Source organism: Vanacampus margaritifer, chromosome 13 (genome assembly GCF_051991255.1).
Source record: "Vanacampus margaritifer isolate UIUO_Vmar chromosome 13, RoL_Vmar_1.0, whole genome shotgun sequence".
Taxonomy (NCBI): domain Eukaryota; kingdom Metazoa; phylum Chordata; class Actinopteri; order Syngnathiformes; family Syngnathidae; genus Vanacampus; species Vanacampus margaritifer.
Window position 1 is genome coordinate 7,948,554 of NC_135444.1, and position 22,137 is coordinate 7,970,690.

The window sequence follows — 22,137 nt, forward strand, 5'->3', positions numbered from 1 at the left end:
CCCTTCAGCTTCCTGACCTCTCTCAATGCTGTCAGAGCAAGAAGCAGAGGTCAGTGACTTCTGCCAGCACACTTTCCTTTGCATGTCCACCACATGAGGGTGACCAGAAAAAAAATCAGCTGTGGCATAGCTGAAGTGGCTTGCCACTGGCATTGGTAACCTACAATGTGATGATTAATATAAGCAAGTGATGGTGGCTGTTGGTAAAGGACAACACAGAGCATCAAGCTACTAATGTACAATCTTAATGTCTGTGCACTACAAGACATTATTCTGCTTGGTTTTGTGCCAATTTCTGAAACTTTTACATTCTGTCTTTGATCCTACTCCTTGTTGTTTGATACTTATTTTTAACTAGCAATGTTAGATTTTTATGCCCCTCTTGTATTCCGCTTGAGTCCACTTATTCTTAGCCAGTGTGTGATTTCAAGCATGTCAGAAGTGGGCAAAAATGTTGATCAGCTCACGCTCACCTATGTCTTAGCTTCCAACCAGATACGTCCACGTATGAATTGCCCTCTAAAAATTCAGTGCACTCCAATGCAGCCAGTGTACATGATGTTTAACCCTATAATGCAAAACATAATATATTAAATACAAGACATTTTGAGCCCTCTATTTCATGAGTATAATATTTTTGTTCCCATTAAAACCCTGACGTATATGATCTGACACATGCATTGCACGGATAATCCATTAGAGGGCTGAATCACCCAGCTGATGGCTTTTCCAGAAGATTAAGAATCAGAATTTGCGCTCATATATTTCATGGTTCAGGCTTTGTAAGGCAAGGCAAGTTTATTTGTGTAGCACATTTCATACACAGGGCAACTCAGTGTCGTTTATAGGGTTAAACAGGTAAGAAGCTAGAGTATAGGAGCCATTTGGACCGTGAAACGTCACCACATCTTCCCTGCTTCAAGAAGGGAACACACTTGGTAGACTGATGGTTAGCAGTTAGCACTGAGCTTGAAGTTGCTACAAATCTGCATGGACACTCCCAGACCCCTTTGAGAACCAAGAGACAAGTGTTTGCCCGTCTTGTCTCTTGGATTGACTGAAAGTCTCTTGCTCTTTTAACGTGAGGCACATTTTATACAGCAAATCCAAAAGATAGCTCGTGTACGTTTGCTGGAAAGTTGTGTCACTGATGAAAATGCACATCAGTGTAAAACTTGACAAAATAAAGGTATACAACATTGTGGAAAGGAGTAACTATAGCACAATTTTGCAACATTAAATAAATAAAGATAATATAAAAAATATATTTATGCAGACTGGGGAGTAATTGTAATTTTCAATCAACAAAATTGGTAGGAGTCCATGAGTTGCTTCATGTTGACATGTTAAACACTTGACATCTTTTCCAAACTTTTCCAATCTGAATACACTACATTGCTTTTTCAAAAGAGTATGTTTTATTTTCTGTTTGGGAAAGAGGCAAAAAGACACATTATGCGGTAGGAACATTACCCTATTTTCTATGAATATGTCAACAGTATATAATATGTATAGTTTATACTATATAACATCAGTGTATCAGTGTTATATTGTCATGCCTTTGTGTTTTATTTTTGACTTCACCAGCTACAAACCAGGATGATAATAAAAAATCTACCCTGCCACAAATCAAAATCCAAAATTGACTTAGACGAGTGCCCCTTGCTGTGGTAGTCAGAAAAAAAGATGCATAACTTAGCACCGTCATTACGGCCATATTCAAAACCTTTGAGACCTTCTTGAGTTTATGAAAAAAGGGGGGAAATCACATGGAGTTGGGAGGTTGCAGAGCTGTGGGATGCTCAGGGTATTGTGAGAAGGCACAGTGTCAGCCCCGAGTTGTCCTTACAACCCTTGCCTCTTCTTGCACAATGAATGAAGCAAACAATGATTCTGTTTTTGTAGATATGCTTGTTAGCTCATCTCCCTCCGCATTTGGCTAAACTTGAAGTGGACGATGCCTCCTTACATAGAAGAATCCAATCAACCAGACTTTGACTTAAGATTTAAAGGCCAAAGAAATATCAAAAACAATCTGTGCCACACTTCACATTAATATAACACTCTATTCCAGGTGTGGGTGAACACATCATATTTACAGTATATTAGTTATTTCCCAACTGGGAATCAAACATTGTACTGTGAAAAGCTAAAGTTGGTTAATTTTACGCCCAGTTAGATGCTGATGCTGACTATTTTAATATCAGAGTACATTAGCGTAGATCTAGATAAAACTTTGTCACATAATGCCGTGAATTAATCTACTGCACAGGTGCCACGTAGTCCCACCTGCTAGGTTGCTGAATTCCACCTATTTTCACACCATCCAGCTCTTCTGTTCTCCTTTTCTGCCACGGCTGAACTAAAGGATCCAAATCTTATTCATGTCCTTTCACATCCAATTAACTCATGGAGGCACAATGTGCTTGACTGGGTCTTTTGAATCTGCCAACTCCACCGCGTTGACTGATTCGACTGGCATCGTCACATGAAACAGACCTTGCTTGGCTGAAAAATGACTTATCACCTCATTGCCTCAAATGTGTGTGTGCGTGTATGTGTGTGTCTGGGTGTGGCTGAAAAGCCAAAAAGGGGAAACAAAATCAAAAGCTTACATTTACATTGAGTTGAGTTTGTTATTTTGGTGTGCAGCTCCTGGTAACAGTTAAATCAGGTGTATTTTGATATTACTATTTAATAAATATATACGGATAAACCAATTTAATTTATAAATACAATCAAATATAACAAGTTAACAGACATGACCTTTAGAGATTTTTTTCTGGGAGGCTGATCTGTATAAATGACACTCACAAGGAAGAGCAAGACAATTGTTCCACCAACATTCTGTCTTTGAATGTATTGTGTTATAGAGACACAAAGTCTGCAAAAGCAACATTGCTACTAAGTATTTTACTTTAATTAAAAAAAAAAAAAAAACCTGAGCCCGGTGCCATCGTCATCACACATCAAATCAACTGATTTCAGGATGGTGAGTTAAAAAGCAAAAGTATTATGCTATTTGCCTCCAAGATGAAGTTGTTCAAAACCTTTGATGTATAGCTGCATGGACCCATTTATTAACGTGGATACAGGCTAAGGATACAACGGCAGGTAATCTAGGAACACTTGAGCTGGACAAGTACTTTTGTGGTAGAGTGCCTCCTTCTAAGTCAGCCATCGAACAGGAAAGGAATGCTTACTTCACTGCAGTTTGCTCATTCAGCAGTTTTTACATGCCTACAATCATAGCAAATGATTAAAAGTTTGTTTTGTTCTGTGCGTGTGTATACAGCTGTTTCATCAGTAAAAAAAAATAATAAAAAATTGAAGACCACAACATGCTGATACTTCTTTTTGCTGTTGATTTGGTTTACACATAAATATCAAGCAATATTCTAGGCTTAACCCTGGAGAACCCAATAACCCTTTTCTTGTTTGGAAAATTATGAATTATACATTAAATGACTGCTTTAAGTTCACTGAACACCAAAATATATGTTTTTTCACTTTTAACCCTTTATTCCCTAATTTAGGATTAGGGCGAAATTTGACCCTTTTGGGATTTAGGGGTATCATTTCGAAAAATCTGAATAACAAAATCTGTCAGTAAACTATTTAGAATTTAAGAAAATAATCAATCAAATATACAGCTACATTGAACAATATAATTTTTGGGTTTTATTTGTTGCATTTTAGAACTGGATTTTGAATGTACAAACATACTTTGGCCAATGGAAACAAGAACACAGGGACAAAATCACTGCTGGGAAAAAAAAGGTCTTTGTTATTTGAGTAGCAGAATTTATAGGGGCCAAAATTGACCCCGTGGATTCTCCCGGGTTAAGGGAAAGCTTTGAGCAATTCAAATATGCATACATATATACTGTAGTATGAATGAATGTAATTAGTGTAATGCAAGTAGTAAAGACGCAAATTAGAATTCACAAATACCCTATATTGGAATGTTTTGCAAAATAATAGACCCAATGTGGTGTCTTATAAATATACTAATCTTTAATTATGTTGTATGGCAGCATTTGTCGTTATATGTTTATTCTGTATGCAGTGCAGTTAACTCCTTTATTCATGCCACAGAGAAGAATGAGTCCTTGGTCTATGCTTACATGATATAGTCATTTTGGTATAATATTTACGGAAGCGTGGAACTGCCGATGTTCTGTAAACATTTTTGACCGGCGAGTACGGTTGAATTTATTTAAATAGCAGAGCTGGGCACTAATCATCAATTCCCGTGGATGATGACGCCCACCTTTCGGCACGTATTTGGCCAATGCTTTATGACGTGAAGGCTCGCAAAAATACACGGAATGCGAAGGACCGTCTGTATTCACCCCAAGCGAATTGAAGTGTTTATTTCTGAGTGAAAATTTAAGACCCCACCTTTAAAAAAACGCTTATTTTTTTCTCCGTGGCATTATGAGAAAATTTGCTATGTTTGTACCATTAAGCCTGCAAATATGTTCAAACTTACTTAAATTTCATTTCATTTTATTAGTTTACTTAACAGGGACAAAGCAATCAGACATAGACACTAAGCAGAGCTAGAAGCTGATGTTGAGCATACAGAGTTTAGCAAATGCTAATTTACAACCCCCGTCCCTTTAAACGTACTTGCAAATACGTTTGAAAGTACTCGCCAGTCAAAGACGATTACTCCACGTAAAAATTACTGTGGAATGGTGATCAAATTAAAAATATCAACTCATGAATATAAATCATTAAGGTAATATGGCTTAGAAGGTTACAATGTGTACAGCTGGTGCTTCCGCCATTGAAATAGACTGACACCACGGGACTGAATTGTGGCATAATGAAATAAGCACAATCAAATCGCCCAAAGCAGGTCAGAGACCGTTCAACTTCATTGAGTCATATTGACACTTTTTTAATTGTTTTATTCTCAATTAATCGCCTAGAAAAGGTAAGGCTAGTTAGCTTTTCTTTATAAAGAGTGTCAATGGAATTTCATGCCTGGTCAAAGCTCAAAGAAGTCACACAACACAGAAGTACATCAGTCAATGATTTTAAAGTGTAGTTTCTTTAAGTTGGCCTTGACATTCTAGCAGCTAAGGATAAATGGATCTCTTTTGTGCAAAGGTACTAATGCTAGTGTATTTTTTTTCCAGGGTGAGATGGCCTTTACCTCTGGGATTGTAAGCTTATTTTCTGTCGATTTGGAATTTGGGTGACTGTCCTAATCCTGATCCAGCGAGATGAAAGGCACCTTAGGGGGTGTTCTATTTGCCAACCTGAAGCTTGTAGTATTGAAGGATGAATATCTGAGTATCTTAAGCTTATTTGCTTATAACTTTATTTTGGTCACAATCTCATGATGCTAAATGTTCTTTTTAAATTGTTGTATGTACTGCAGTCACAGCCACAGCCACAGTATTCAAATATTCCAATTCAAATCGTATAGGATTCAACAAGATAACTGTATGAAGTAATTGCGCCTTTACATGTTTTGTGGCCGAATTGCACATTATTATATACATACTATACATGTGCTGTACATAAAATGTACTTGTGATATGAAATTGCTATTAGGTACTGCATGCTTGTGTGGTGTGCACAGCATATATGGTTCAAGTCTTTCAGATTGCAGTTGGTTTTAGTTATGTGTTCAATTATGAATGCAACTAAAATATCAGATTAACACATAAGACAATAGGCTATAATTTGTATACAATAATACGATTGCTTTGATTTGCAGAGATATTTCCGTAGAGCAATATTGATTTGGTTCATATACAGAAAAACAGTTTTGGGTGGATAAAAATAATAATAAAAATGTTCCCTTTAATCTCCTATAACGATCAAATACTACCAGTACATACAAATAAATAGCAACTAGCTCATTCATCGATTTAATTTAAATCATATTATCTAACTAAGCTACTTGAGAGGGAAACATATTAGAAATATCTTGCAGATTAAAAACTACAACGACTATATACAGTGTGGAATGAAGAAAAAAAAGCAACTTAATGAAGGGCCATTCGATGTAAATTCACTGAAATCCCCCAGAACCTCCCCAGTGACATTTTTTTCAATTTGCCAGTTTTTTATTCTATTTGTGAATTATTGTGTCAAATGAAATAATCTGACGTTTGAGCCTCCTAGCTCAAACGGTTTTTGAGTTATGGCACTTCAAAGTTTGGGTGCCAAATTTGGGATCCCGGGAATTACACACTTAATTTTGGACCACTTTTGGAGGCCCTTATATTTTGCTGTAAGGTAGGTACAGACTTATGAATTGCAATATCTATGCATTCTGGCCTTGTCTATCATAATCTGCACTTAAAAATAAGATAAAGTACCACTGATTGTCACACCCACCTAGGTGGGGCGAAATTCATTTTCCGCATTTGACCCATCCCCTGATGGAGCGGTGAGCAGCAGCAGGAGCCGCGTGCAGGAATCATTTGGCGATCTAACCCCATAATTACTAACATTTAATGTTGAGTGTCAAGCATGGTGGAAATGGGTCTCATTTTTATAGTCTTTGGTATGACCCGGCCAGTGATTGAACCCACGACCTCCCAGTCTCAGAGTGGACACTCTACCACTTTTAAAAGAGGATTTTTTAAAATGACACACTACATTTTTGGGGGGTCTCTTGGAAATGTTTTAAGTTGGGGAGTTTTAACTCCTTAATCATCATTTGTCATTTGGGAACTCTACAACGTATTTGGAGAGTGTCAAGGGACTCACAACTCTTAATGTAGAAGAGAGGAACAGAAAATAGAGACATTTATTACTAATAAGGCATCATTAAATGACTACAGTATATCCTTTGGCGTCATCTCTACATAAGGTAAAAATGGTTTCAGATTCAAACTTGAAGCTGTATGTATAGTGGTCAAATGTATAAAGAAATGCTTATATTATAAAATAATAAATCACATAATTTTTCATTTTTCTTCTTCTGCTTCTACTTTCTTTCTGAACAGATATTTGTGTAAAATCTTGGGAATAATGTAAAACCATCAAATAAAATGCACTGTATATTTGAAATCAAATACTGTTTTAATAGTTTTCTTTAGTCATTGAATAGAACCGAGTTAATTTTTTTAACGCTTTAAATAATTTAAATTCTTCTTTTCCTTTCGGCTTTTCCCTTTAGGGGTCGCCACAGCAAATCAGTTGCCTCCATCTAACTCTGTCCTCTGCATCCTCTGCTCTACCTTTATGTCCTTTGGTCTTCCTCTAGACCTCCTGCCTGGCATTTGGAAACTCAGCATCCTTCTGCCAATATACTCACTATCTCTCCTCTGAAAATGTCCAAACCATCTCAGTCTGGCCTCTCTGACTTTCTCTCCAAAGCCTCTAACATGTGCTGTCCCTCTGATGTACTCATTCCCGATTCTATCCATCCTGGTCACTCCCAAAGAGAACCTCAGCATCTTCATCTCTGCCACCTCCAGCTCTGCCTGCTGTCTTTTCCTCAGTGGCACTGTCTCCAGACAAAACAACATCGCTGGTCTCACCACAGTTTGATAAACCTTTCTGGATTTCACTTTCCTTTGGTCCTTCCTCGGGTCTCCTGACGGCCTCACAACTCTGGCTGGAAGTGTTCGGTTTAAGTGAACGGTATGGGATTTTAAAATAGGTTTTAGGTGAACTAATGAATACACACACATTACCATAGCGAACAAGAAGGGGCTCAGAGCTGATCACACTCCCTAGTGTATCCTCAGCATACAGCTTGTCCGTTTGTTTTCAGTTTGTTGTCAACATTTATCTTTTGATTCAGATTTTTCTTCTGTTCTCTGCTTTTACCTGTCTGCTGCTCTTGTCTCAATTCGGAATGAAAATCCTAACATAAAGTATCAGAGGGGCCCTCAATGCATGTCTAATGTGTGACTGTTGCAACGATTGGAACTGTTTCACACCTTGTTATGTGCGCAGGAGTAGTCACAAGTGAAATTTAAGTGCACAAACTTGGTCTTTCCAGGGAATAAGTCTTCCTAAAATTGTAGTATTGACAAGGGCTGGCCTCTGTTATAAATAGTGAAAGCAAAATTGACCTGGCTTTAAATTTGCTTTGAATAGTGACGGAAGGGGCGATCCGACTAAAATGTATCTTGAAGAGCACTGCCTCAAATATATTTCACGTTATTTCATTGTCTTGGCTGCTAATGAAGCTAAAAAAAAATCTTCAGAAAATTCTTCGAAATCCACTCTGTAGAGTCTCTCCATGTAAAAATAAATGTCTTGTAAATGTTTGACTCACCACAGAACACAGTGTCCTTAACAACCTTGCTAAATTTAAATGATTAAAAAAAGTATATATATATATATATATATATATATATATATATATATATATATATATATATATATATACATATATATGGATTTTTTTTTCACCTGTGAGGAGAATTGGCACATGCTGAAGGGGTTTTGGTATTTTAAAGCACTGATCAGGAATAACTGCAGCCATCATAATAATGATGGCGTGAGTTGGCGTGTAACTCACTTCCGCAATACATTGCTATTTTAATTAATATCAGTAATCCAGGAAAAAAATAAAAATACAATAATAATAATAATATCAGTAGTCTATTCATCCTTTACTAAGAGGTCTAATGATTGTGGGGAGCTTGAATGTGTTAATGGATCCAGACTTCTCAAATGCTTCTTCAAATGTTTCTATTATATTATATATCTTATTTGTCATTGCTTTGTTTTTCATTATTTTTTCCCACGTTTTTAACTTGTTCTTGTTATGTATTCTGTTTGACCAGAAACTACTACAACTACAAAATGTGCAATGTAAGAAAAATAACTTTTTAGATTGTGAATTAGATTTAAGTATGTCTTTATGTTTGTTGTTGTTGTTTATTCCATAGATTTTAGTTCATGTACAGTAGCATTACAATTGCAGCTGTCACCTGGTTTACTATATTTGAGTGTCAGCTCTTACAGCTCTTCAAAACAGAGCATAAAGTTGGCAACATGAACAATATGCTGCTGGTGCTGTATTTTAAACAGCCACACTGTTCTTACAGATTCAAATGTTTAAGTGTAAGGGGAAGCTTATTTGCGCCGTTGATTGTAACCACTGTGGAAAAAATAAGTAAATAATATCTTATTGACTTGAGTCACATGAAAAAAAGTACTAAAATGTCCATATTTGAACACACATTGAGAGCAAATGAAACTATGAGAAGCTGCAGTTAGTTGCCTGCTGCTCTCCACAACCCTCCGTAGCGAATTTTCTTGAAACTTGGGAAGTATGATGTTTTCTTTATTTAGTTTTTTTTAAAAGAAAAGAAAATGAAAGGATATTTTCCCAATCCCATCAGTCCTGGCAGCCCTGCCCAGAGTTTATTTAGCTACGAATGAGTTAGTTGGAATAAACATTTTGCCTTTTTGCAAGATGGGTCTAATAGGTAGTCTCCGTTTTAATTTAATTAAAGCTACCTTATTAATCACATTTCTCAGCAAAACGTTTTATCTAGACATTTTTGATGTGTTTTTATGACAAATCTAAATAAATGAAAGAGCTGCAAAAATACTGTATATCCACTTAAAGACTCTTGGCCGGCTAGCTTAGTTGCAAGCTAATAGGCTCCCAGAAGCTCCTGCAGAGCTGACGCTGTGGAGCATGTGAGGCTTTGGGCTTGAACATTGCGCCACCCATAAAATTAACAATCAATGTTTCGATTAATGCTAATTTTTTAACGCTTTTTTTTTTTTAATAGGATGGAAGAATCTTCTTCAAATTTCCATTTCAGTGCAGGTGTCACATTGAGCAGAGTAATGCTGCCTGTTGGAGATGACATGGTGTGAATGTACCCTAACTTTCCTACAGCTCAGCCCTAGCCCCAACACACGCTCACACGAACGCACACACATACACCCACACACAGCAAATGAAAGAAAAAAGCCATTATCACAAGTCTTTTTTCATTCCAGCTATGAAGCTTAGGCAAATATCAGCATTAATCAGAGGGTGAGAAGATGGAAGAAAGCAAGGCAACAACCCAACCTGAGAATACACAGAAGAGGCCACCAAGTGGACTACAAATCACACTCTTATCTGCACCAGATGAAAGACTCGTTTCCCCTAGGCCAGTAAACACAATTTTGAATTGGAACACACTCTCAAAGGCCATTCATCAGCAAATCTTCTCCATCTCTAATTATGCCTAATAGAAGCCAATAAGTGATATGCCCAAGCGGTCTCGTCAAATCTTACTTCCTCAAACAGTGCGTATACACAAGAACGGCATCACCTATTCCATTTTATGATACTAACGTCCGGGCAAAATGACACTAAAGGTGATGTAATGTGATGCGATATAAGGCTTTAAAATGGTGTTTATGCTTCAATAGACGATTTCCTCATTAGTATTACATTGTCGGGGGAAAAACATCTGTTAAGAAGGCATTGCTGGTTGTGGTTGAAAAAGCAAGCCTTTGCTAAAAAAGTGTGACATAAACACAACTTTTATTGGATACTTTCTTAGACATAGCCCCTGTGATTAATAAAAATAATATAAAATTAACAAAAAGTAAAAGCGTGTCAAGCTATTCATTGATGATTAGTTTTATGGTCCTGCAAAATAGCAATATTCGGAAAATACATGATATAGTGATAGTTGTGTTATTTCAAAGAGCCCCGATGTTAAAAATTTCAAGGCGGTCTCCAATTTCTTACGCCACATGCGTGGCCGACAACATCATCCGGAAGGGGAGATCTTACATATTTAAACGCACTTTGCGTGCCCCAGCAAGTCAATTTCTGCTTCTGCAATATCAAGCATTGTGTGCCCCTTGACCGCCCTGATTATAAAGAGAATGAGGGGAGCCGCTTCAAATGGCTGTGAGTCGGCTGGGTTCCATTGAACAATGGTGGAAACTCCTTCTTCTATCTGCGCTCGTCTGGAAAAATAACAAAAGAAAGACCAATCATCAAATTTTTATTTTGGGAAATAAAATAATCTGTACAAACACGGTTACAGAACCAAAGGCAGTTTTTCATATGGGCTAACTTCGAATTAATCAGTTAACTCTTAACACATCATAAAGCAGTGATTGAGTGTGAGTGTAAAGTGTTGTTAACTTATTATTGTTCAATTTTTTTTTTTTTAGCAGGCGAGTGTGACATGTTTAGCTGGATAATTTTTAAGTCCTCTTCATGTCCAAAACGGGGCTAGACAGTACAACTAAATCAATGAAAAGTAATATGAACATGTTTACTACATCAGAGGAGAAACTCTGTTACAGCTGAATAACCTGTAAATGCATTTGTATCTTGGCATATCTAAAAACGTTTATTAGTAGTTGTTGTAGCACCCATTACTCAAATCCGCAACTAGAACAGCATTATGTGCCATGTCAAATAGACGGTGAGCCACAAATGGCTCCCGGGCAATAGTTTGGACACTACTGCTTTACAGGGTCTTTAATTTGAAACGTCAATCAGTTGGTATAATGTTCTTCAATAAAGTGACCGTACACAATTTCCTTCAAAAATATTTCTGACAAACACCCATGTGAGTGCTGCCTCTGGTGAATAACGTGCAGGATAGCATCAATGAAGACAGCAGGGAACATTCTGTTAAAAAGATACTTGACATTTCACTTAGATCCATTAGGACAGAATCAATAGAGTGAATGGAGTGTGAAGTGATTCCTGAGAGCCACGTCTCCTGGAGGTAGCCAAGTGAGATAACATGCTAATAATATGAGCATTTAAGGTATGGATTTGGCTCTTGTGGTTGCAATTTTACATGAAGGATTTAGCAATTAGTTATTTTTGCTTGAGTTTCATTGAGGAAATTCGACCATTGGAAGTGTAGTGATTCACATTGCAACAGCGGGGCCGATTCCTTTTTTAGAGTTTGTGAAATTAACTTGCATAGCGAATCTGGAAATTGTCCTGATTTTTTACCAGTGATGTGCGTGTGGCTCATCTACATATAACTTTGAATGCGCATGTGTTTTTGCATTCACTTTTTAATAAATCCAACACAAGTAATTATATTATAATACTGTGCTCATAATAAATAGAACAAATAGAAGCCGGCACAAAGCAAGAAGAGTTGATGAGGTTGCCAAGCAATATATTGCAAAAGTGGCTTACACGCAAACTTACGCCACCATTATTACAATGACTGCAGTTGTTCCTGATCAGTGCTTCAAAATACCAAAACCCTTCAGCATTAGAAATTGCTCCTCACAGGTGAAAAAATCCAGCTGGCACTGACACATTTTTTTCACCAATTAATATGATATAATGTCGACGTTCAGCCGTCGATGTAATGTAGTCCCTTCCGCACGTCAGCAAGAATCAGCCTGTGAGTCATCACCTGTCGTCAGCGGCTGTGAAATGACTCCAAACGTACAATACGATGTGTCACCTTCATGGGGTGCTGGATTTATTACAGGCTCTGGAGAGTGCAAGAGGAAAGTGCCTCGGTCTTTGGGAGTATACGATCCAGGCGATGTACAGTGTGAACAGGGAATGCCCTCATTTCAGGCTCACTCCACCCAGAGATGCCAAAGTGGCACACTCAAGTCGATGAGAATCTGCACACCTTTTCTAACTTGCGCTGTGCACACACAGGAGACTAAACAGACACGTTCTTCTAGTTTACACGTGTTGTGTTACAATTGTTTTATGAAGTCTTTGTGTGACCAGCCAGTTGCCATTGTTGGAATTTATTTCTATATTAATATAAATTTAAGTTAATAATCTGACTCCAATTTGTGACCTTACCAAACTATCACCCATCCAACAATAGCATGCTCGTTCTGCAATAGAAAGGTATCAGGAAGCCGGCATTTTCACACACGAGTGGATTTATTCCTAACACTCAAATCTAATACATCACAGCTGGGGTCCCGGGTCCCTATCAATACAATTCTATACGCCTCTGTCTCAAACAGCAGACGTAGTCTTCTCCGAGTTGCCCCAGTGAATAGTTATACTACACAATATTTAAATGACACAGAAACAAAGGCATCCTGGCATTATTCTATTGGCTATGTGTTTTCTGCAGTTTAACTTTAGCTTGCTTCTCATTGGCCGATCTTCATCCGCAGGTCACTGGGTGGCTTCTCCTGTTTTGTACTTTTCCGCCACGGTCTCAAACAAATGTGGTTTATAACCTACTTTGATCTTATCACGGTTCTGCATCTCCCCCTGCAATTAGCATCCTTTGTTGGCAACCTTCCATTCCTAACACGCCCACGTGCATCACACACATCCTGTATTTCACCCCCACTCAACACAAACTCTTATATTCCTTTAATCCCTCTCATGACCTCAGACGACTGAGGTCATCACTCGAATACCTTGTTTTTTATTGTTAAACATGAGCTATAAATCAATAAACAACTAAAAATTAGTAAAAAATTTCATTCTAGTAGAAAATCAGTATAAAATTTCATTCTTTCTCATGGCCTCAGATCCCTGAGGCTAACTTCACATACTCACATCCCGGACTCCCGGAGGGCCACCGCTGTCTCCGCTTCCTGGGGGTCCTTCTGAGGGATCATCATATACTGACCACCCGGCTGTAGTGGCCCCAACGTGCGTTCAATTGTCTTAACAGTCAATGATCTGATACATGGAATATAACAACATCCGCATAACACCATGATAGTCTGAATGCTCTTTCATTTTATTACTTAGCGTGCGCAGACCCTCCAATGCCTTAGTAAGGCGACCATCAGGAGATGTATTGTTGGGGATCAGAGTACAACACTGCTCCCCAAAAATACCACACACTCCTCCTCTTTCAGCTAACACCATATCTAAACTCATTCTATTTTGGAATGCCATAAGAGACGTGGCTGCTAATTGCTCGTGCACTGCCTGGAGTGCCGAGGTGGTAAAGTTCGCCAATCGTTGGACATTGTAGTGGACATAATTAATCCGGTCCACATTTTTGTTTACTGTAATAAACAGAAAAATACTCTCCCATCCTGCTGCCACTTGATCCACCAATTTGTATTCATCAGGGACCCCTCTCGGAACTCCAATTGCATCTATGTATGTGGGGTCTCCTGCATTCAACCATTCTTGCATGTCCCTTTTCTTCCTCCCAAGGAAGGGGATTCTTCCCCACTGTCTAACTCCTTCCCAATTTATCCTAGCCATGTCTAATGCTGTCACACTTATTGGCATGATCAGCGTTACTAGGGCGCACTTACCTGAGGCATTGGGGGGAAGCCTATCGTACAACACTCTCTCTCCACACCACAGCCAAACATCAGCACGAGCGAGAGGTATTCCTGCTGGCAAAGACACATTTTCATTACACCATGACTCCTGGATGTTTCCAATCCCAGGGCCACTCCCATGTAACTTTAGGCAGGTAAAATTTTGTTGTGCAACATGGATGTCAAAAATGGGCTTTTGCTTTTCCATATTTGTCAGTGGAAAGGCCGAATCCAATTGGCTGCACTTTCCTTGGAGAGTTTTGTTATACAGGAAACCAAAGAGACAGGTTTTGGATACAACAGTTGCTGCCATAATTTTCAAAACTGGTCTTGCACCTAAACATACCAAACAATCCTCGTTAGTATTCTTAGCGGCCTGTTCAGCCATCTGGAGCCAATTATTAGTGACCATAGAAATACCTGTGTGACTCATAAACCAGTCATCTACTGTCGTCATTGTTTTGGCCGTGGTACCCGTTCGACGGGTATAATTATTTACTACCGGTGCTTCCCCTTTTATCATAGTCCCATTCTCACAAATGATAATTGGAAAATATGGATCTTTTCCAGACGAATATGCCCACAACTTAAACCCCCAACATGATGTGTTTAGCACTAACACTTCTTGGTGTGGTGGCGCAATTGACTTATTACCCATTGCAATTGTTAATTTCAATATCTCCCCTTCTTTTCTCAGGAGAATCTTATTATGGAAATACTTAGCAATTTTATTCTTTGATGGTGTCCAATAATCACCCGCCTGTGTGGTAACCACGGAATCCCATCCCCACATTGTCACATGTGCTGTCATATACCAGTAGTAACCAGGGAACATGTCTCCAGTTACTAATGACATGACTGCCTTCACTGGTGTATACCACGCTTCCCGAAACCCTCTTAGTGCCTTTATTGGTATATTTACTTGGGTCTTCGTATTAGGGGCCACTGTTATTCTCACCGAATTATTATATGCCCAGCCTATCATCCAATTCTGGTAGCCCTTTTTCTCCCCCTTATTTTTTGACTTTACCTCTCTTCTCCTTCTAGGTTCCTGTGGGCGTACCAAGGACCAGTCCTGGTACTGTGGTTGATAATTGTCCAATTTATCTAACAAATCAAGCCATTGTTGAGTCCAGTTGAAAATTGTCACCCAAGTGTTCACCTGTGTCGGTTGTTTACACTTCAGATTTAACAGTAGTTGTTGTGTCTGTGTCAGCGTCTTACCACCATCTTGCTCTGCTTCATACCATACCGTTCCATTACAGGAATGATACACCATCACTCGTTCTCCTTTCGTTCCATCACTTCTATCATCCCGCACCATATGTTCAAACGCTAACATAGTCCACACAAAGCACAAGCCTGCAAACAAAATAGTCAATAAAGTTAAACATTTGCATCGTCGTCGTTTTTGTTCCGACACTTCCGAGTCCGATTTTGATCCAATTCTCGCCATCGACACATTCCCTCTCTTGACCTGCCCATCCGGGCAGTCAATCTTTAAGCTCACCATTGGCAGGCACAAAGTCTGGGGCCGGGCGCAACTGTGAGTAATGGTACCCCTTTTGTCAATTCTCATAATCGCTTGCACCTCATTTGGGAGGCCGTTCAGCATCGCCGTCCTGAACATCATCTCAGCTTCAGGGTAGCTGCCTGGGTGTTTACCTGTGGTCTCAATCCACAGCTCCAATGCTTGAGCATAATGTTGCTCTTTGTCGTACATCAAATTTCTGTATTTTTAACGCTGGTTTCTTATTATAGCAGTGTAAATCATTTAAAAACAACATCATCTTAACTCAGAACTATTCATGTCCGGCCGGGCCATGAACAGTCTGAGAAGAGATTTATACTTATACCTTAAATAAACACTGCAGTTCATTTTTAACAACTTGTCTCATGAAAAAATGTCACCCAGGTGTGTCAATGTTCCTTCCACACCTAAATGGCATATTCCATGGGCTCTAGAAATTATACTTTTCAATTGTTTCTGAGATGGAACATACTTACCGTATTTCTGCTATAAGGGTCGTCTTTTGTCATCTTTGTAGAACTTATTTTTCCAACTCCCATCCTCTTCATTCGCTGCCTGTAAATTCCTCACACCTAACTTCATTCTCACATCAGACTTCCTTTCAACCATACACAGACAGACCAGTCATTCTCACATCAGACTTCCTTTTCAACCATACACAGACAGACCAGTCATTCCCCCATCTGATAAAGATCAATTTTGATCATTTCAGACCTGAATGTGAAAACGGCAGCCGCTTCCAAATTGCTGCTTCAAAGAGGAAAAACAGACACCTTGTGTCCTGTAGATTAAAAAACAACCAAATTGTGACAATTTGGCCAACACCAGAACTATAAAAAGATCTCCAGCTGAGCTAGCCAGGAGCCATAAAAACAAAAGCCTTTGAGGCAAGAGTTTGTAATGTAAATTTGAATCCTGTAGATTAGAAAAACAACCAACTTAAGCAGATGTAAATTAAGATACTGCAGCGGAGGACTTTTAGGGTCAGGAAGAGATGAAAAAAAGATTTAAAATAACCCCATTAATCTATTGCAGGTCACGAATCTTCCAAATATCTGCCATCTCAACTAATAAAAGAAACGAGTTATAATCAGAAAAACAAAACAAAATCCCTACTTTACACCAACCAAAAAGTATTCTTAAAATGCTAACTAACCTCACCTCTTCTACAGAGTAGTGGGGGCTTTGTAAAAACACAGCAGGGAACTTTGCAGATCATGACCCAATCAAAAATCAGTGCTGCAACCTAAATCAAAAATTAAAAATTTAACCAGCAAATTCGCCATAAGTGTTCCATATCTGAGTCCACTCTGAGAAGCCAAAGTTATAAAAGAGAAATGGGAAAATAATAGAAGGCCAAATTCAACAAGCATCAAACAACGGAAAATATAGTATTTAAAGATTAGACTAAATTTTATACTACCCTAATTCACATAAGCTGTTCTCAATTTCCGAAACTGCGTTGCTATAGATCACATTTCCTTTCTGACATAGTACAGAGTGCAAATGTCTACAAACAGAATACAACATACGACCTCAGGCACCACACTCAGATGATTCCAGAACTTTGAGTCCACAACTGTAGTTCATATTCCTTCCTGTCCTTGTCGATAGCAGTTTATGCAGGGCAAAGTTCAAAGCGGGCACTGGGCTTTGTGTACTGGAGTTCTCAGGAAAAGTTCATCATGACAGAATCGATGGTTATCCTGTCTGCTCAAAAAGTTGCTGGACATTATGCTCAAACAATGCATAAGAGTCATTGAACAGTCACAGGACGAGCGGATTTACAGTGTACCATCCTTTTTGCAGTCCGTGTGGTCACTTCCCCCCCCCGAAAGTGACCATTGTTCAGTTCGCCTTCCACTCTGAACATCAAGCATAGCAGGAGAATGCTGTTCATTCCATTTCCAGCACTTTTCGGTTGAGTCACCCAAGTGAAACACCTTTCAGTCAAAGATTGAACCTGCCTGAAACATTTATACACTCGGAACAGACAGAGGGAGATGAGATCATAGCAAGAGAACACTGCTTGTTGTCATTCAATTTCCAAGACAAAATAAAATAAAAAATTCCCCCAAAATATTTTGTTTTCCAAACCCCTAATTTATTCATTTTGTGGTTTTATTTGAATTTGATCACTACACTATAGCAAGTAGTAGTACTATATTTACGCATATGTCTACCATAGACATCTTCATTACGTGTTACCTCAAATTTAAGAAACATGTGACAGCTGTTAGTCACCCTGGCCACTTGGATGGAAGTCCTTTCCAGACTTCTAGAATGGGACTCAGATAAAGACAAAGGTTAAATCATTTTCACACCTACGGATAAGTTATCAGAGATGCAGGGGAAATATAAAAATCAAAAATGAAAAGTCTATTTCAATTAAAATTTGGTTTTATTACTTATTCAACTATATTACACAGATCTGATTTTAAAAATAATATGAGAGTGGCCTGTAGTTCACACCTAGACCTCTATGTCCTTCCGCATAACAGGAACAATTTGATTTAGCCTTAGACGACCCCTGTTATTCACACACACAACAGACTACAAGTCTCCCAAATGGAGACAATGGGAGAGAGGACTAAACTTATCACACCCCCTTTCCTTTTTATTTAGTTTAATTTAATTTTAACAGACAACAGTACAAATCACCATCTTCTTAAAACAGCAGCTCACGGCCCCCATCCTTTCAAAATATGCAGATTTCCTGCTTACCATTCTTTTTCACCCTTTTTTTCACACACTTAAAAATCACTGTCTTAAACAAACTTACACTTCCATTCACTTAACTTCTGCACTTTTCTCATCACTCTCCACTTCCCCCTCGCGGTGATCCGCGTTGCTGGGCGTTGCCTGCCCCCGTCTCTGTGTCCCTGTCACCATTTTCTCTAACATCCCTCTTTCCTCAGTCTGCACCTTCTGTCCATCAAACAACTTCCCCTGTGCCTCCTCCCTTATCAGCTTCGGAGTCCTCTTATCCCCTGCACTAGTGGTGCCCCCCTCTCCTGCTAACACCGCCCCTGACGTGCGCACGGGTGACTCACTCCCCCGCAGCCTTTTCCTCTCATTATTCACAGCCTGTTCGATCAACTGTATTGTTGCTGGCGTCATCCGTGACCCGTCATCTTCCACATCTAAAACCATTCTGCCCCCCAAAGTAACTACGGGGGCCATCACTGACGCCGTCGGATACAAAATATACAAATACATACTGTCCCGAGCTCGGCAACTGTGGATAAACGCCTCTAAAACATTCCGCCTTTTCTCCCTTATCAATCACTTCCTCCTCTCTCTTTTCCTCTTTCTTTTCCTCTTTCTTTTCCTCTTTCTTTTCCTCTCTTATCGCTGCCAGCGCAGTCGCAATAGTCGCCAATTGGTGAATGCCCCGTCTATCATTCTCTACATTTTTAACTTCTTTTCTGAGTTTATGACGCTTTCGCCATCCAACTCGGCTCTGTTCCTCCTCCATATCTTGAATATTTGCCAACATTCTGCTCTCCTTTTCCTGTAACTGCCGCGCTAACTTCGACATATCCCACGTTCCAGGTTCTCCGCGAAACAATTCATCCTTCTTTAATTTCCAAAACAACTTCTGACACCGTTCTCTTTCCTTCTTAATTCTCTTACTTTCTATTCCACTAATCAACTGTGATTCCAGCTTAGTGTAATGACCATTAATCTCCGACCAGACTTCAGGGGACCCGAGACCCTCATCACACTTTCTCTTCTCCGCCATCCTTAAATCCACTCGCACGTGTCCTAATCACTTCTCTTGCAGTTTAATTTTAGTTTTTACATTCACACCGCTTCCACACTGATACGTAAATCCCAGATTTTAAACCGTATCGATACGTAAATCCCAGATTTTACACCGTATCTAACCACGAATAGTTGCGACCTATTCTAGTAGGTAAATCCCAGATTTTATACCCTACTAATGTCCACACTTTATACGTAAATCCCAGATTTTAAACCGTATCAAACCACGAACAGTTCCAAACTTATTCGAGTAGGTAAATCCCAGATTTTATACCCTACTAACACGTCCCACATTCCTTCCTCTCATAATTTAGCGTTGCCAATGTGCAGAATTTAAACAAAAGGAATCTGCTCACCTTGTTTGAGTATGGGCCCAAGAGGAAAGCCGATCGGACGTGTGGCTTTTTCAGGTCGTCACCTGGTGTGGACTTGGATCCCAGATCCTCGAGTCCCAGACTCTTGTGGTTTTCTCGAAGTCCCAGACTTCTTTTTTACCTCTCTTGCCTCACGTCAGGGTCACCATAATTGTTGGAATTTATTTCTATATTAATATAAATTTAAGTTAATAATCTGACTCCAATTTGTGACCTTACCAAACTATCACCCATCCAACAATAGCATGCTCGTTCTGCAATAGAAAGGTATCAGGAAGCCGGCATTTTCACACACGAGTGGATTTATTCCTAACACTCAAATCTAATACATCACAGCTGGGGTCCCGGGTCCCTATCAATACAATTCTATACGCCTCTGTCTCAAACAGCAGACGTAGTCTTCTCCGAGTTGCCCCAGTGAATAGTTATACTACACAATATTTAAATGACACAGAAACAAAGGCATCCTGGCATTATTCTATTGGCTATGTGTTTTCTGCAGTTTAACTTTAGCTTGCTTCTCATTGGCCGATCTTCATCCGCAGGTCACTGGGTGGCTTCTCCTGTTTTGTACTTTTCCGCCACGGTCTCAAACAAATGTGGTTTATAACCTACTTTGATCTTATCACGGTTCTGCATCTCCCCCTGCAATTAGCATCCTTTGTTGGCAACCTTCCATTCCTAACACGCCCACGTGCATCACACACATCCTGTATTTCACCCCCACTCAACACAAACTCTTATATTCCTTTACCATCCAGGACCAATGTTGACCGATTCCATCCTTTACTACTTCCCGGCCTTAGTATGGTAACAAGGTTCTTTTATTTTGCAGCCTCTTTCTTGGGTCTGGATATTTAATGAGGTCTGCTGCACAAGGCTGCCAGACTCAAGCTTTGATCTTGTTAACTTTGTTCACCAGTCCGTCTTCTATAGAGTAGCTTACTCCTTGAAATCAATGACTCAGCCTTACCACTCAACATTGGGATTTAATGGCTTCCATACCTTTATAGATTGTCTCTTCCCTCCACACATTTCCTTGCTTTCTTTTTAGCTCATACGTGGTATATTATATACCTCTTGAGACAACGGGAGATATAGCAAATTCACTCCCCCCCCAAATGTCTAACCCTTTTTATGTGAAAAACTGTCGAGCGTTTGTCCGACAATACAGTTAGAGCCAAACTACAAAAGTTATGAAACATTGATATGCTAGTTCATTTTGGTGCTGAATGTAAATAGAAGGTGATAGACCTGACTCTCTGCAAAGTGCAAAACAACGCCATTGTTGTACTGAAAACTGACAAGTTCAACCACTTTTTCATTATCACTCAATATGTTACTTTTGTAAATATTAGGGAAAGGCGAGCGCGATATTTGATATCAGTTTTAGACTGTATTTCTGCGTATTGACTGAAGGCTGCTGTTGCCAGCCACGCCAAGGGAGAAAAAAAAAAATGACACCGAGTCAGTCCTTACCAGTAGCTGGCTCTACACTGCCCTGATTTGACACCACTTTGAATTTCAATGTACGTCATGTCCTGTTCTGACAATAATGAACCCACAAACATGGCACAAAGATGTTGAAGTTATTGTGCGGGAAAATAATTAACTCTTATAGCCATTTTTATGGCAAACTCGCCACAATTGTTAAAGACTTTGATGCCATAGATACGTGATGTTAAAAACAAACTTGTTAGCAGTGTGTAGTCTAATGCTTCGGTCAAGAGCTTAACCACCAGATTGGAAGGTTTACTTTTACTTGTATGTATTCAGATACGGTTACTGGTTTCTTGAAGAAATGCAGTATTTAGGGCTACAGCTTGCTAGCTACTCCATTGTAGCAAGCACTCCTGAAGATTTTGACAGCTCACACATTTCTTTGTAAGCATGAAATAAAAATTAATGAATAAATCCTCTAGCAAATACAATACAAAACAGTAGGCATTCATTCCCTTCGAGTCACTTAGGAAAGTCAACGTGCTAAGACCAACACATATATAGCCAGTGACCTTTAATCACTTGATGGCCAACAAAAGCCTATATGTGGGAAGACCAACGGCATAGTGGTAATGTGAGCTATCCTGTTTGTAGGGTGTTTGGGATGTCCTCTGTGCTCCTTCAACCCACCAGGCTTCTGACACAAGTTAGATGCATCGTCCTTGGGACTTCCTGTCATTCCTGTGAGTAGCTTGGATTTTTCTCTACCTGCGCTCCCTAAAAATCAATATTTTACTGAGCTTAATCTATTGGATAATG

The 22,137-nt window shown here is 39.2% G+C and overlaps 1 protein-coding gene across 1 annotated transcript; it reads right to left on the reverse strand.

Moving 5' to 3' along the window:
• Nucleotides 1-12,822: 12,822 nt before the first annotated feature.
• On the reverse strand, nucleotides 12,823-21,891 carry LOC144062500 (uncharacterized). Its single transcript, XM_077583927.1, has 2 exons — nucleotides 16,213-21,891; nucleotides 12,823-15,567 (listed from the first exon to the last, which is right to left on the reverse strand). The coding sequence occupies exon 2, from the start codon at nucleotides 15,545-15,547 to the stop codon at nucleotides 13,589-13,591; it is 1,959 nt and encodes a 652-aa protein (XP_077440053.1). The 5' UTR covers nucleotides 15,548-15,567; nucleotides 16,213-21,891; the 3' UTR covers nucleotides 12,823-13,588.
• Nucleotides 21,892-22,137: the final 246 nt, after the last annotated feature.